A 16,860-nucleotide genomic window follows, 5' to 3' on the forward strand; every position below is an offset into this window, starting at 1 on the left:
TTTTTTTAGTTTCTAAAATGAGAATAGGTATTAAAAACTCTTGAGGAAGAATATTAGCATGCTAGACAAGAGAAAGGTGCAAATATTATTCAGCTAGAGTGAACTTGACACCTTTATAAAATGGAAAGAAGGTAATGTGATAAAACTATAGAGGGTGATAGCAAGAGTGATGTATGAGAGTGTTAGATCCAGATAGAGTAATGTGTCTGCTGTTTTTGTCTGTTTATGTTTTTGTCTTTGCATTTTCTCATGTTTCTGGGTATACAGTCTTTGCAGTATTACACACATTACACTTGGTCCGCAGGTAATCATAGTTTTTATGTACACATTGTCTTCCTGAGATATCCCGTTTCCATTTAAAAGCCCTGGGAAACAAAAATTCTAAAACTACTGTCGAGTCAGAATTGAAAATCCCCTTTCTTTTGTTAAGAATTGATTTTGGGGGCCTGGCGGCGTGGCCTAGCAGCTAAAGTCCTCGCCTTCAACGCCCCGGGATCCCATATGGGCGCTGGTTCTGGTGCCGGCAGCTCCACTTCCCATCCAGCTCCCTGCTTGTGGCCTGAGAGGGCAGTCGAGGACGGCCCAGGGCTTTGGGACCCTGCACCCGCGTGGGAGGCCCGGAAGAGGTTCCTGGTTCCCAGTGTCGGATCGGTGCGCACTGGCCGTTGTGGCTCACTTGGGGAGTGAAACATCGGATGGAAGATCTTCCTCTCTGTCTCTCCTCCTCTCTGTATATCCGGCTTTCCAATAATAATAAATCTTTAAAAAAAAAAGAATTGATTTTTTACTTGGAATTGTATATTTTTAAAAAATCATTTATTTATTTGACGTCATAGTTACAGAAAGAGAAGAAACAGAGAAATCTTCCAACTGCTGGTTCACTCCTCAGATGCTTACTACAGCTGGAGCTGAGGCAGTTCAAAGCCAGGAGCAAGGAGCTTCCTCCAAATCTCCCATGTGGGTGGCAGGGGCCCACACGTTTTGGTTGTCCTCCACTGCTTTTCCTAGGCTATGAGTAGGGAACTGGATCAGAAGTGGAGCAGCTGGGAACTGGCAACAATATTGGGATGCTGACGTTGCAGGCAGCAGCTTTACCAACTACTTCTCAACTCCAGCCTTGATATATATTTTTTTTAATTGATTACGTTGCATTATGTGACACAGTTTTATAGGCACTGGGACTCCCCCCACCCCTTCCCAAACCCCCCCGCCCCCATGTTGGATTCCTCCACCTTGTTACATTACCACAGTTCAAATTCAGTTGAGATTCTTTCATTGCAAGCATCTACCAGGCATAAAGTCCAGCATCTTATTGTCCAGATAAGTTCATCAGTTTCTTGGGGAGACCATCTCTAGTCTGAAGGTAGAGCCGGCAGGGTGGTTTTGATAGTTCAACAGATCTGAATTTCTGCCACTCTCACCACTCTAAGCACGATGCAGTTGTTGGAGAATCCACTGATTGACATAGTCCATCATAGAGCCTCCATTTGCCCAGTATTTTCATTGCCAACATATAGCTGAGGTGGTTGATTGACTTGTTCTGTCCTCTGTCATTTGATGGTTAGGGTTCTGAGTCCGGAAGCTCATTTGGGGGGGATCCCCAATGAAACTTTGTCTGAGGTGTTCCCAGACCAGATTCTTGTATGTACTAGCAAGAACCGGGCCCGCCACAGTCCATCGCCCCAATCAGCTGGTGGTTGCAGTTGCTGGGTCGGTTCTGTTTCCAGCCCTGTCTTCCATTGGAACCAGTAGGTGTTTGCAGTCCAGCTTGGTTCTGCCCAGCACACACTTGGCCCTCGCATAAACCAGTGGGAGCTGCAGCCTAGTTGGAGTGACCCACAATAACCCCCACCAGGCGCGCCCCCTACCCTGGTTTGCCAGTATGTGTAGCAGACTAGTCCAGTCTGTCCCACATCCCCTGCTGCTCTCATACATGTTAGTGAGTATTAAAACCTTGTTCCATCTAAACAACTCCACTATTCAGCCCACACAGATGTTGTTGGGTGTCTCTCTGTTTAGCCACCCCTGCCCCTGACCTAGTTTTCGTGCCCTTTCATGGGGGTTGTAACCCAAGAGGGAGGAGCCCACTATTTCCCTCCCAGGCCACTCCCACTCTGAGATTATGCACTCTCCAGGTGGTTCTTGGTTTAACTTGACAGAATCAGACCCCAGTGCCAGCTTCTGCCAGCTGATGCTGCGGCTAAGCCCCAACAACTCTCACACACTGCAATTGTAGACTGTACCAGTAGGAATAATCAGCCCAGTCTGGTTTTTCCCTGATCTGGTCCACATGAAGTGCACAGGTGTTGTAGTCCTGCCTAGTCTGGTCTACCCCATCCCAGCTCATGTTCTCCAGTGGGAGCAGCTGTCCAGCAAGGGAACCACCCCTTCTTCCCCTGCCGGCTCTGCCCCCTCCCTTCCTGGTTCTCACGTGTGCTGGTTGGGTGCTGCAGTCACATCTGGCACAGGCAACCTCACCTTGGCATTGCGTGTTGTGGACTGCTTTTGTCGCGACCCAACCTGTCTCGACCCACACTCTGTTCTGGTGCTTGGATTTGCCAGTGGATGATGTGAACTGATTCAGCCTGGTCTGCCCCCGACCCATGCCAAATGTATGCCAGTGGGACACTTTCCATGACCTCTTCTGGGCTGTTTCCCTCCATGCTTCTTGCGCTTAACTGCAGGTTCTGTGTCCTGCCGGAGGAGTTGCCCAGGTACCTCCATCAGAACCCCTCCAAGTGCTAGATTTCGCACATACCAGTGGGTCCATGAGCCAGCACTACTCAGTTCACCTCCTGTCCTAGCAGGAACAGTCTAGCCTTGTTTTTATAACAGTACTTCCTAATATCTGCTAGATAAATGAATGTTCTGTCCATTGTGTTACAGAGTTACAAGTTTTGCCCAGGAAAATTGCAATTGATTTTAGACCAGTTGGATCCTGGGCAACCTAAAGAGGTAAGTTAAGGGGAATCTGCAAAGTCTGGTTAGATGCTGCATGTTATTAATATACTAGGTTGCCATCAGTAGCAATTGAGTTGTTTCTTTAAGACTGGGCCTTTATTGTTTTTAATAATCCTAGATTGATATTCCTGGTAAACTTTCAATCCTGAAATGAAAGGTCACGGGCTAGGGAAGACTTAGGTTAGACAATTGTCATGGTTTGAAAGTGGACATTTTTATTTCTAGCTTTAGTTTCTAAGGACTGAATTCATGAGTAGTTGTCCCTAAAAGTTCCTTTCTCTGCTATACTTTAATGATTTCTCTAAGAAAACCTTTTTATTTAATGCTTCTCCTACTTAAAAGTATTTTTAATGGGCAAATTTATATATACATATATATATAAAATGGACATGTTTTGAAATATATATATACACACATTGAGAAATTTTTTGATAGTGTGCTAATTAAAATGTCAAGCCAATTAACACTTTAAAACTTATTCTCGGTAATTTTCAAAAACAAAATACATTGTTGCTAACTATATTCGCCATATGGTATAACAGCTTTCTTCAATTTATTTCGCCTATTTGACGGCAGTTTTTGTATTTTACTAACATCTCTTGAACTTTGATACATTTCAGCAGCTTTAACACATTTGTGCATTTACAAGAAAAAGAATTTTTAGAGAATTTGTTGCTTTCAATAGATTTATTTAGTTACTTGAAAAGGCAGAGTTACAGAGAGAGAAGGAGAGAGAGACTGAGAGAGCGAGCGAGCTGCAACACTGCAGACTGGACCAGGCTGAAGCCAGAAACTAGGAGCTTCATCTGGGTCTCCAGGATGGGTACAGGAGTCCAAGTTCTTAGTCATTCTTCAGCTACTTTCCAGGCACATTAGTGGGGAGCTGAAGCAGAAGTAGAGCAGCTGAACCATTGCCCATATGGGGATAATGGAATTGCAGGTAGTGGCTTAGCTTACTATGCCACAATGCCAGTTCCTTATCTCAAAGTTTTTTTTTTACCTTTTTATTTTAAACTAAATAGATAATATACTTTATTCTCACTGAAGTTTTCTTAAGAAAAATCAGAGCAAAATTCTTCTCAGCATTTTGTAATCTGTTTTTATTTTCCTAGGTTCTTATAATAACATGTTTCAGAAGATACTTGAAATGAGGTTTGACTTTTATATAATTCAGCTTAAATAGATTATTTGCAAATCTATACTGTTCAGAAGCCCTTATTTTGCTTCTGCAAGCACTATATTCTTTATGAGGTTTTAACCTAAAAGCTAACTGAACAAGAGAAATTACTTAGCGCTGTAAATAGATTCTATCTTTTTTTTAATCTTTAGTTTCCAGTGTTGAAAACTCTCATTGTGTTTTCCCTATGGCTACTACAAATAAAATTTTGTTGAGGTTTCTGTCTTTTGAATTTGTATTTTCAAATATTAGTATTTTACTTTTAATTGGAAAATGTTCAGTGTCAAATCTCCTGAAGTCTTGAGTCCTGTAACACCTCACTTTTTATTCACTAAGCTTCAGATGTCACAGATGGGGAATAAGCAGAGTTGAGGTCCACACTGGAGTTAGTGTGTCTGTATTGACCTGTTAGAGGGTGAATTGTAGACAGCTTTGCTCCATTTATCATAGGAGAGGTGCTATTCTGTATTACTGTATACCTGCTCACATGACTTTGAGTTATTGTTGTTTGCATTTTGAGGAGTGAATTTTTTTCAATGTTCAGGCATTAAAGTTTGGATTTCAGGTTTAAATAACTCTTTTTCCCTCTAAATCAGTAGTTTACCAGGTTGGAAAAATAAGATACAAAGAATAAACAAGTTAAAACAATTTTATTTTGTGTGTTTAAGAGAATTATTTATATACTCTGGAATGAATGTTTAATCCGGGACAATCTAGAGGACCATGTATGAGGGTCTATTAAAATGAAAGAGTATAGAGTGACGATGATGGATAACGTTGCCTTGGTGGTCTTGATTCAGCGCACCCTCTGTTCTGCTTAGACATGAGACCTAGAATTTTTTCATAGATTAATATTAACATTTTTGCCTTATGCAGAATAGCAACCTATATTTCTTGTATAACCATTTAGATGAAAATGAGTTCTCAAGAATTATTCTATAAAAGGGTATCATTTTCTTAACTCTTTAAAATAGTTGTGAATCTGGCTTTAGGTAATCTCTTAAATACTGTGTTAGAATTTATATTAGTCTAGTAACTAAGTATTAGTAGCAGATATTATTTTACAGGTGAGATATGAAGCCTTGCAGACCTTGTGTTCAGCTCCTCCATCTGATGTCCTGAATTGTGATAATTGGACATCTCTCTGTGAAAGACTGAAAGTGGCTCTATCAGATCCTGACCCAGTGTTTAGTGTAAGTCAATGGGTATAGAAATGATGGTAATTTCTCTTATTATGCTAGAAGCAAATGGAATATAATAGTTTTATTTAATATCTGAAATATTTATGGAATTTCAATTTCAGTTTTTGGATTGTTCAGATTTCTTCAAAGGAAAGAATTATTTCATGATTAGTTTCAAAGTTTCGTCAATAGCATACTTCACTGCCCTCAGATAGTCAAGTATGTATTTTAGTTTGTTTTATGAAGGGTTATTCAAGAATTCATGTTGCCTTTTTTCTTAATTTAAGATACATATACAACGATAGTGTCTTTGAGGTACTACATGATATTTTATTACATACATACATTGTGTAATATCTAATCAGAGTGAATATGTTTATCCTTTCAAGTATTTAACTTTTTAAAATAGTAAATGTATATAAAGGCTTATTTTCTGTATTTTTTAAATGGAGAAATATGTTAAATATTATATCACTCTACTGTGTGAAGAGCTCAGGAACTTCCTATTCGTATCTAGCTGTAACGTAGTACCTGTCAGTCAAGTTTTATTCTTTTGTCCCTCAACATTTCCCATTATATCCTCTGGTGTTAGCCATTGTATTTTGATGTTCTATACAATCTCCAGTTGTCTTTGAATGCACATAGGAATGAGATCATGTGGTAGTTTTTTTCTGTGCTTGGCTTGTTTTACTTAATGGTGTCATTGATTTTGAGCTAAGGAAAGTGTTTTTTTAAATATCATTTATTTTGAAAATCAGAGTTACATAGGGGATTGAATGAGAAAGAGAGCGAATGTGAAAGAGAAATCTGCCATCCCTTGTTCACTCCCCAGTTTACTGCATCTGTTAGCTCCGAACTAGGTGGAAGTCAGGGGCAGTGAGCTTCAATCCTGGCTCCCACGTGGATGACAGCGACGTGGACAATTGGGTCGCCTTCTGCAACTTTTCCCAGGCCCTTAGCAGGAACTGGATTAGAAGTGGAGCAGCAGGGTCACGGACTAGTGCTCATGTGAGATGTCGGCATTGTAGGTAGTGGCTTCACCCACTGTACTTTTTGTTTTTGTTTTTAATTTATTTATCTTTACTAGAAAGTCAGATATACAAAGAGGAGGAGAGACAGAGAGGAAGATTTTCTGTCTGCTGATTCATTCCCCAAGTGGCTGCAGCGGCCAGAGTTGTGCCAATCCAAAGTCAGGGGTCTCTTCTGGGTCTCCCACGTGGGTGCAGGATCCCAAGGTTTTGGGCCGTCCTCTACTGCTTTCCGGGCCACAAGTAGGGAGCTGGCTGGGACGTGGGGCCACCGGGATTAGAACCAGCACCCATAAGGGATCCTGGTGCGTTCAATTGAGGACGTTAGCCATTAGGCTACAGTGCCAGGGCCCACTCAGCATACTTCTTCACTAGCTTCATGAGAAATGTCTTAAAATAATTCATAATATGTGAGAACTGAAAAATGAAGAATTCGTTTTTATTCTAGCAGATTCTTCATAATTTTATTCCTGCAGATATGTTTTTAGAAGTTGCATAACTGCTTAAAAATGGAAGAAAACTGTGAAACTAACAGTTTATAAAACGAAGAATTTAAGAAGTAATTTAAAACAAATCATAAAGGAGCTAGAGAAAATTAAAAAATGGCTATTTGTGCTTGTTCTGTTTTTGCTATTTTAGATCATATTTTCCTGTTTAGAGATTGATAAATCTGATGTATGGCACCTCATTTTTAAGCATTAAATGGAGTCTTTTCACATTTTGTAAATTGTAAGTAAAATCCTAAAGCAATACGGAAGCAAGTTTAAAAACATAGTGTAGATTACTGTCACCTTAAAGCAGAGAATCAGAGATGTGACCCCTCTGTGATTCAGTGATGTGTAATTCTAGAAGCCATGTGTATTAATGTATATGTTATATTGAATCTATAATATATTATTTAATATATTATATAGAATACACATAGGAATGACATATATTAATATATATTATGTAATATATATTAGATAATGTTTGACATTGTTATATATAATATACATTAGTTAATATATCCATAATATTAGATATATATGAGAATTTTTAGTATATTCCTTAAATTCTTTGAACTCTTGTATGAGCTTCTCATGTTTGATCAGAAGCTTTAAAATGAGTTTTATGGATTCTGTGTCCCCCATTTTCTCGATGTCTTCCTCAGTGAACTCTGAGGTTGGCGTAGGGTTTTGCTCCTTTACAGGGAAGTCTTCAGTAATATTCATTGTGCCTGTGTGTCTTCTTTTGCTCTTGGTCATTGCACTTCTGGTTATCAGAATCTTCTCCTTGGGGCAGGTTTCTAAGCTCTGTCACCCACAGGTCTACAATGCGATTTTACTTATTGCGGTCGGTACACAACGTTTTGCTTGCAGCCACTTGTGCCACAACTTCCAGCGAATTCCAGGTCTGGGTTCTTATGTTAGATTTCCACCGTGGTTTCCAGAGCCCAAGCTCCTGGCTCACCACTCTCCATCTCCTGTGATACCGTGGTGAGGCTGTACCATTGTCTCTGCAACCTTTCTCCCACTTCCGGCTACAGCAGGTCCTAGGATTAGAGAGACACCAGGTGTCCTATATTATTAGGTTGTTGGTGCTAATCTTGCCGGAACCTGTTGGACATCAGGTCTGGGTGCCACACGGACCTATTTTGACCCATACTGTGCCACAGTTGGTATTATTTTCGTGCGGGACCAGTGTATTCCACTGAATTCAGTGTGTTCTCGCGAGCTCAGCACATGCGCAGTTCACTGTTGTCCCCTGCAGTCCTAAAACATTTGCCACACTGTACTAAATAGCGCCTGACATGCCACTACTAGAGTTCTTGATCTGCTGGCCATCAGGTCTCGAGGGCTACACAGACCTGTGTTTGGTGGAACCCGTAGAATGCCACGTTGCTGCAGTTCACTGAGTCAGAAATGAGTTCACTCCTAGCTCAGTGTATGCTTAGTCCTTTCCCTTGCCTTTGCCTCTTTATGCATAATGGCGCTCAGTTCGGCACTAGGGGGCTGACTGGGCTGTGAAATCCACACTGTTCTCACACTGCCTGTCTGGGATCTTCTGCTCTGTCTCTTGCTCCTGGTCAAATCAAACAGACCAGCAGGACGGACAATTCTTTGTCTGGGTTCACCTCCTGAGCTCCCAGTGAAAGTCCCTTCCCACCTGGTTGCTGGTGGAGTTCTGGCTGCTGGTGGAGTTCAGATCGCTGTTAGCTGAATGCTGCTGGACTATCAGTCACTGCAACACCACACCGTTGTGTCCGCTGCTTTCCTGTGTCTGTCAGTCTCCAGGTACCCCTCTGCTGTTGTTCTGTCCTCTCCTGTTTCCTGGAATATGTCCTCTCTGCTTCATGCTGATTAAATGTTTCTCAGTCCATTTAAACATGTCCTTATCCTAATCTGCCATCTTGATTCTCTGGGAATACACTCTGAAAAAGACGATAGTGTTTGCCCTCAAAGAACTGACATTCTGGTAGAATCAATAGATAATATGTCTGTTAACTTAAAAGAACATTGTACTGTCAGTTAAGATGTGATGCTACTGGTAACAAATGATTTGGGAAATACAAGTTTTTTCCCTTTTAAAAGGAAAAAAGACGTATACATAAAACTTGGATGCAGTTCAAACTTTTGAACACCCAAGGGTGAGATAAATTCTGTAAAAACTCTGCAACCCAAGAACTCCTGGGGGGGGGGTGGCGCGGAAAGTATTTTCTGATTGTTTTTAGCATTTTAGGGCTCTTTAATATGAAGTGCAGTTGTAAATTTCCCTGCATTTCTTATCCTTTTAAATCAGACAGAAGAGAGGCTAAATTTGCTTTACTTCGGAAATTATGCTTACAAATATAGAAAAGCTCCTAATGTGTATATTTTGCATTTGTTAGCCTTGATAGAGTATGTAGCAAAGATGTGTTTCATTACTTAAATTAATAAAATAGAAAGCTGTTGTTATAGAGGAAAAATGTGAGACAGTCTGTCATTTTGGAATAGAAAACAAGAAATGATATTCTTTTCATTTCATTGTTGTGCTTGATCCAAATTCTTTTTGTGTTTCTGTGGCTCTGGTTTGCAGTATTCTTACATGTGATGGAGTGAAGCCCATGCAGGTTGAAAACTGTGACAGTCATATTCATATTGTCTCCTCTAGATTAGAAATTTGAAGAAACTTCACTTTCATGTAATGAAAAGTTTGATTTCACTGTTTTCCTTAGTAGCATTATATTTTTAAAGCTGGTATAATTAAATGACCATAGCAGGTATTATTTTTAAGTACCTATTAGTTGCAGTCACTATTCTAACTACATCCTTTGTGTCATTTTACTTTACATTTAATAAATGGTTAATCTTGGAGGAGATGCTATAGCATAGCAGGTTAAGCTGTGGCCCGGGATACCTGCCTCCTCTGTTGGATTGCCAGTTTGAGATCCGGCTGCTGCACACACTAGCTTCTTGCTGTTGTGCCTGGAAGGCAGTTGATGGTGACCTGAGAGCTTGGATTCCTGCCACACGTGGGAGACCTAGGTGTTATCTCTGGCTTCTAGTTTTACACCCTGCCTAGCCTGGGCTGTTGCGTTTACTGGGGAGTGAACTAGCCAATAGAAGAGCTGCTTCTCTTTGTCTCTTCCTCACTGTTTAGCACTCTGCTTTTCAGATAAATTAATACATTTTTATAGTAAAAAAAGTACAAAATCTTGAAATGTTCCATAATGTTTTTCCTGGGAATAGATAAAACAATAGAAAGAATCCTAATAAATTACTGAAACTATCCATGTAAGCAAATAACAACAACAACAGCAAATAAAACAGATGTTGTATTAAGAAGTGTTTTTTTTGTTATTATTGCCTAATTTGTTCTTATTTGTACTTCTACATTATTCTCTTTTAGACCTCACGTCCTTTATGTCTTATTACACCAGAACATAAGCTTACTAGCTTTTGCAGAAATATATTTATATGATTAAATTTACTATTAGCTTCTGTCAGTTTAATGTTTGCTTGACTAAATCAAGATTTGACTTTTAGTGTATTTTCTTGGATTTTCATTGATTTGAGGGGCAAACACAGAGGCAACAAGGTGCAGACAGAACTCCCATCTACTGGTTCAGCCCAATGTACTCACAGCATTTGCTGGAGCTGAACCAGGCCACAGGCGGAAGCCAGAAACTCCATCTAATACTTTCAGAAAGGAGGCAGGATCTCACTCACTTCTGTCTTGGTTGTGAACCCAGAGACTGATGAAGGCTGTGAGTGTCTTAATGGGTGTCTTGGCTGCTACGCCGAACATTCTAATATATACTTTTTAAGTACATTAGGTGTGTTTCTACTTTGTGTTTATTTCTGAGTTATTATGTGAAAAGTGTTTCCGTCTTGTTGTAAGAATATTAGATGCATATTTTTGTTTCATTTCTCTAGGACCGTATTTTAAAATTCTATGCACAGACATTTACTCTTTCACCTTTACATATGACCAAGGAGATTTATACAAGCTTAGGTATGTTATTAAATCATTTTAGTGTTTTTTTCTTTTTTACATTTAATTAAGAAAAATGGATAGGTTACTTTGCAAAAAGGATGTAAATGAATGGTATAATGGTTTTATATTTTTGCTTTTTTTCAGCCAAATATTTGGAAATGTATTTTCTTTCTAGAGAAAATCATATTCCTAGTCTTTCAGCTGGTGTGGATATAACTAATCCCAATGTGATCCGCTTACTTAAAAAGGTATGCATTTGTTAAAATGTGCTTTTATTTTTATTGAAGTAGTTTTGTAGTTAAGAATTTTAATTTTTGAGGAATGTTGTATACTGCCTTGCAGGTTCGTCTTCTAAATGAATATCAGAGAGAGGTTCCATCTTTCTGGATACGTCACCCAGAGAAGTAAGTCACTTGACTAATGCTGAAAGAAAACCTAACCTTACTGCCCCATGTGCATTTTAGAAACAGGGAATAAAGACAGTTTTAACAGTTTTTGTTTGTCTTTGCTGCTTTGTATAAGTGTCTTAAATGTTGTTTAAGCTTTTTCTTTTACTTCTAAAATTTTTATGACAGATGTAAGTATGTCTGTGAATGAGCCACTGTTGAAATACAAACAGTATCAGCTTTTGAAGCATAAAAATTGGATGTAAATCAAACTGCTATTGCTTACTGAAACGAAAATTTGTTCCCATATATTGAATATTACTTTATCAAATAATCAGAGTATCACTGGCCCTAGTGATCATAACATTTGTCATTTCTCTAAAATCACTTATTTCTCAAACATTCAGGTATATGGAAGAAATTGTGGAGAGTACTTTGTCTTTGCTATCAGTTAAACATGATCAAAGCCATCTTATTTCACAGAAGGTTTTAGATCCAATCTACTTTTTTGCATTGGTTGACACCAAAGCTGTGTGGTTCAAAAAGTGGATGGTAAGGAAATATTTTTATACTCTCCTGTGCATTGCTATATCATTCTGAAGAATAGCTGATGTTTTAGTATTTTCTGTGTGCTTAGAGTTTAATTGCTTTTACATTTAATTTTTTTTCCAGTACAAGAGAATTGATTTTAATTTTACGCAATTACGATTGGTGATATTTTTTTAATACATTTTATTATTGTTGTTATTATTTTATAATACAGTTTCATATTCCCTTATCCCCTCCCCGATTCCCTACCCCCCCCCCCAGTTCCTCTATATCATTACTAACATATAGTTCTTCATACTCAGTCTTATGTCCATCATTGCGGGCATAGACAATGGCAGAGAGTCCAGAATCCTATTGTCAAGATATAGTAAACAGTTTCATTGTAAGTCCATCTTTGTCTGGAAGTAGAAATGCATACCACACTACATCCTCACATCTAGATGTTAGTCTCCATTTCATAGCTACTGTACATCTCCTTAAATGAAAAGTCATGATTCAAAATCAACAATAGAAAGAAAAGAAATTTACAATGCCATGAAGTTAATTGACATGTTACTAGATATGACAGTCTCCATTACACACAACTACTGTACATCCCCTTAAATGAAAAGTCATGATACAAAATCAACAATAAAAATAAAAATAGAAATTTACAATGCCTGAAGTTAAATGACATGTTACTAGATATTACAGTCTCCATTACACAGCTACTATACATCCCCTTAAATGAACAGCCACAAAACAAGATCAACATCAGGGAGAAAAAAGAAATTAACAACATCAAGAAGTTAAATAACATGCTACTAAATGACTAACGTGTAGCTGAAGAAATGAAAATCAAGAACCTTCTTGAAGAAAATGATGCCACTGCATGATCTATGAGTCATTGAATGATTTAATTCGAAGGAAGTGTTTTGAAGAGATGAAAACAACAGAAAACAACAAAACCCATGTGACATAGTTTCCACTGATCTTTGTTGAAGTGTGTCTCCTCCAGCCAATAAGCAGATGGGTTTTGTTTTTTAATCCAGTGTACTAATCTATGGCGTTTGATTGAGCTTAAGACATTTACATTCAGAGTTTAACATGTATGCGTGTTTCTTTGGCCCTGTGATTTTAGGAATGGGTTGTTGATTGGTTTAGTCTTCTGTTGTCATTTTACTGGGATGTTCTTCACATTTGCCTTTGGTTTTGGTAGGTGCTATTCCTCTTCTCTGTCAAGAGAATATCCTGAAGTATCATTTGTAGGGCAGGTTTGGAAGAGGCAAATTCTTTTAGCTTTTCTTTACTGTGGAAGAATTTTACTTCAGTTTCAAAGACAAAAGAAAGTTTTGCTGAATATGTTATCCTAGGCCGACAATTTTTTTCTTTTAGAATCTGGAATATGTCACTCCATTCTCTTCTTGCCTGTAGAGTTTCCTGTGAGAGGTCTCCTGTGAGCTTGATTGGCATTCCTTTATATGTCAATTGATTTTTTTCCCATGCACATTTAAGGATTTTTTCCTTATGTTCAATTGAGGAAAGCTTGAAGATTATATGTTGTGGTGAAGATCACTTTTGATCAAGCCTGTTGGGAGTTCTGTGCCCCTCCTGAAACTTGTTTCCCAATTCTTTCTCCAGATTAGGGAAATTTTCCTTTTTTTGTTTTTGTTTTTTTCATTTTACTAATGTTTAATGTGGCTCTGCTCATTTTGCACACTTTTTTTTATTCATTAATTACATCTATTATGTCTCACAGTTTCATAGGTACTGGGATTCTCCCCATCCCTCCCCAAACCCTCCCACCATGGTGGATTCCTCCACCTTGTTCATAACCATAGTTCAAGTTCAGTTGAAATTCCCTCATTGCAAGCATATACCAAACATAGAGTCCAGCATCTTATTGTCCAGTCAAGTTAAATGGCTTCTTAGGTATACCCTCTCTGGTTTGAAGACAGGGCCAGCAGAGTATCATCCCGATCAATTAAAAGCTCCAACATACCATCAGTAAAATTTTACATCATTATGGAATTAATTGACATAGTAATGAGTAGCCAATATGTTAAAAATAAATGCGAGTTCTTAACCACTTTCTGTGACCACCTCATTGACATTTCAATTTTAGTTTATACACAACATATAGCATTCATAACAGAACATGTTATACATAACATCATATCATCTTAAATTAAGGCAAACATGTGGCATTTAACCTTTTGGGATTGGCTCATTTCCCTTAGCATTATGGTTTCCAGTTTGGCCCATTTGGCCACAAAGAACTGCATTTTGTTTTCTTTTTACTAGCTGAGTAGTATTCCATGGAGTAGATGAACCATAGCTTTCTTATCCAATCCTCTGCTGATGGGCATTTTGGCTGCTTCCATGTTTTTGCAATTACTGATTGTGCTGCTATGAGCATAGGAGTGCATGTTGGTTTCTCATAAAACAAGTGTTCTGGATATATTCCTAGGAGTGCTATTGCTGGATCATACGGTATGTTGAATTTGAGTTGTTTGAATGTTTTCCATACTGATTTCCATAGAGGCTGTACCAGCCTGCATCCCCACCAGCAGTGGAGTAGGGTTCCCTTTTCCCGCAGCCTCGCCAACAAGTGTTGTTGGTGCTTTTATTCATGTGGGCCGATCTTAGTGGTGTTAGGTGGTACCTCATTGATGTTTTAATTTGGATTTCCCTTATTGCCAGGGAACTTGAGCATTTTTTCATATGTTTATTTGCCATTTGGGTTTGTTCCTTTGTGAAGTGTTTGCCCATTTCCCGTGCCCATTTCTTGAGTGGCTTGTTTGTTTTGACATTTTGGTTGTTTTGTAGCTCTTTGTATATTCTGGACATTAGCCCTCTATCACCTATGTAGTGCGCAAAGATCTTCTCCCATTCTGTGGGTTGCTTTTTTACTTTGTTGATTGTTTCCCTTGCTGTGCAGAAGCTTCTTAGTTTGATGAGGTCCCATTTGTTTATTCTGGTCTTGATTGCTATTGCCTTTGGTGTCCTTTTTAGGAAGTCGGGACCTACCCCTAGATCTTGTAGAGTATTTCCAACATTTTCTTCCAAAAGTTTGAAGGTTTCTGGATGTAGGTTTAGATCTGTTATCCATTTAGATCTGATCTTAGTGTATGGTGAGAGATGTGGATCTATTTTTTTGTTTCTGCAGGCTATCAACCAGTTGTCCCAACAGCATTTATTGAACAGACCTTCCCATTTGCCTGGATTGTCATTTGTGTTTTTGTCAAAGATTATTTGGCTGTATCTGTGTGGGTTCCTGTCTGGTGTTTCTATTCTGCTCCATTGATCTTCCTCTCTATCTTTGTGCCAGTACCAGGCTGTTTTGATAACCACTGCCCTATAGTATGTCCAGAGGTCTGGAACTGTGATTCCCCCTGCTAACTTCCTGTTCTTCAGGATGGTTCTAGCTATTCGTGGTTTCTTGTGTTTCCAGATGAACTTTTGAATCATTGTTTCCAGTTCCATGAGGAATGTTTTTGGCAATTTGATTGGGATTGCGTTGAATGTATATATTGCTTTTGGCAGTATAGACATTTTAATGATATTGATTTTACCTATCCAGGAGCATGGGATGTTACTCCATCTTTTGAGGTCTTGTTCAATTTCTTTTTTAAGTAGTTTGTAGTTTTCTTCAAATAGGTCTCCTACATTTTTGGTTAGATTTATTCCCGGATGCTTCATGCTTTTCTCTGTTATTTTGAATAGTATCTTGCTGGTTAAATCTTTTTCCATCTTGGGTCTGTTCGCATACACTATGGCTGTTGATTTTTGTTCATTAATTTTGTACCCTGCCACTCTACCAAACTCTCGTACAAGTTCTAGCAGTCTCTGTATTGAGTCTCTTGGCTCTTCTACATAAAGAATCATATCATCTGCATATAGTGAGAGTTTGACTTCTTCGTTTCCCATTTGGATTCCTCTGATTTCTTTTTCTTGTCTTATGGCCTCAGCGAGTACCTCTAGGACTATGTTGAATAGTAGTGGAGAAAGTGGACATCCCTGTCTTGTTCCAGATCTCAGTGGGAAGGGTTCCAGTTTTCCTCCATTCAGTATGATGCTGGCGTTGGGTTTTTCATTTATTGCTTTGATTATGTTGTGGATTTTTCCATCTATGCCTACTTTGGTTAGGGTTTTTAGCAGGAAGTGGTGTTGGATTTTGTCGAAAGCTTTTTCTGCATCTATTGATACTATCATGTGATGCTTGTTTTTCAGTTTTTGGATGTGGTGTATCACATTTATGGATTTCCTTATGTTGAACCATCCCTGCATTCCAGGGATGAATCCTACTTGATCCGGATGAATGATCTGTCTGATGTGTTTTTGAATTGTATTGGCTAGGATTTTGTTGAGAATCTTAGCATCAATGTTCATCAAAGAGATAGGTCTGTAGTTTTCCTTCTCTGTTGGTTCTCTGTCTGGTTTTGGGATTAAGGTAATGTTGGCTTCATAGAATGGGTTTGGAAGAGTTGCTTCCTTTTCAGTTGTTTTGAAGAGTTTGTAGAGGATTGGGGTCAGTTCTGTTCAGAATGTTTTGTAGAATTCTGTAGTGAAGCCATCTGGGCCTGGGCTTTTCTTTGTTGGGAGATCTTTAATCACTGATTCAGTCTCTGCTTCAGTTATGGGTTTGTTCAGGTCGTTTGTTGCCTCTGGGCTAAGTTTTGGCAGGTTGTGTGAGTCTAAGAACTTTTCCATTTCTCGGTGGTCTTCTGATTTATTGGAGTACAGTGCTTTGTAGTAATTTCTAATTATGTCCTTAATGGTTGTAATGTCTGTTGTTATGTTGCCTTTTTCATCTTTGATGCTGTTAATTCTTGCTTTCTCTTGTTTTTTCTTTGTCAGTCGGGTCAGCGGGGTGTCTATTTTGTTTATCTTCTCAAAAAACCAGCTTTTTGATTCATTGATTTTGTGTATGGTTTTTTTTTTTTTATTTCTATCTGAGTAATTTCCTCCCTTGTTTTAATGATTTCTTGTTTCCTATTGTGTGGGGGGCTCTTCTGCTGTTGTTTTTCCAATTCCTGGAGGTGTGTGTTTAGTTCCTGTATTTGGCGCCTCTCTTGGGCCTTGACATGAGCTCCAATTGCGATGAGTTTACCCCATAGCACTGCTTTGGCAGTGTCCCA

At 38.8% G+C, this 16,860-nt stretch overlaps 1 protein-coding gene across 1 annotated transcript in view; it reads left to right on the top strand.

Annotated features, from left to right (window-relative positions):
- The window catches only part of TBC1D32 (TBC1 domain family member 32), a 192,735-nt gene that overhangs the window by 25,617 nt on the left and 150,258 nt on the right, over nt 1–16,860 (top strand). Inside the window, exons 4-9 of the mRNA XM_058669172.1 lie at nt 2,887–2,955; nt 5,206–5,331; nt 10,745–10,823; nt 10,950–11,053; nt 11,148–11,209; nt 11,599–11,743. Coding sequence (XP_058525155.1) covers nt 2,887–2,955; nt 5,206–5,331; nt 10,745–10,823; nt 10,950–11,053; nt 11,148–11,209; nt 11,599–11,743 — 585 coding nt within the window. The remainder of the gene's footprint in view (nt 1–2,886; nt 2,956–5,205; nt 5,332–10,744; nt 10,824–10,949; nt 11,054–11,147; nt 11,210–11,598; nt 11,744–16,860) is intronic.

Source organism: Ochotona princeps, chromosome 1 (assembly GCF_030435755.1).
Source record: "Ochotona princeps isolate mOchPri1 chromosome 1, mOchPri1.hap1, whole genome shotgun sequence".
NCBI lineage: Eukaryota > Metazoa > Chordata > Mammalia > Lagomorpha > Ochotonidae > Ochotona > Ochotona princeps.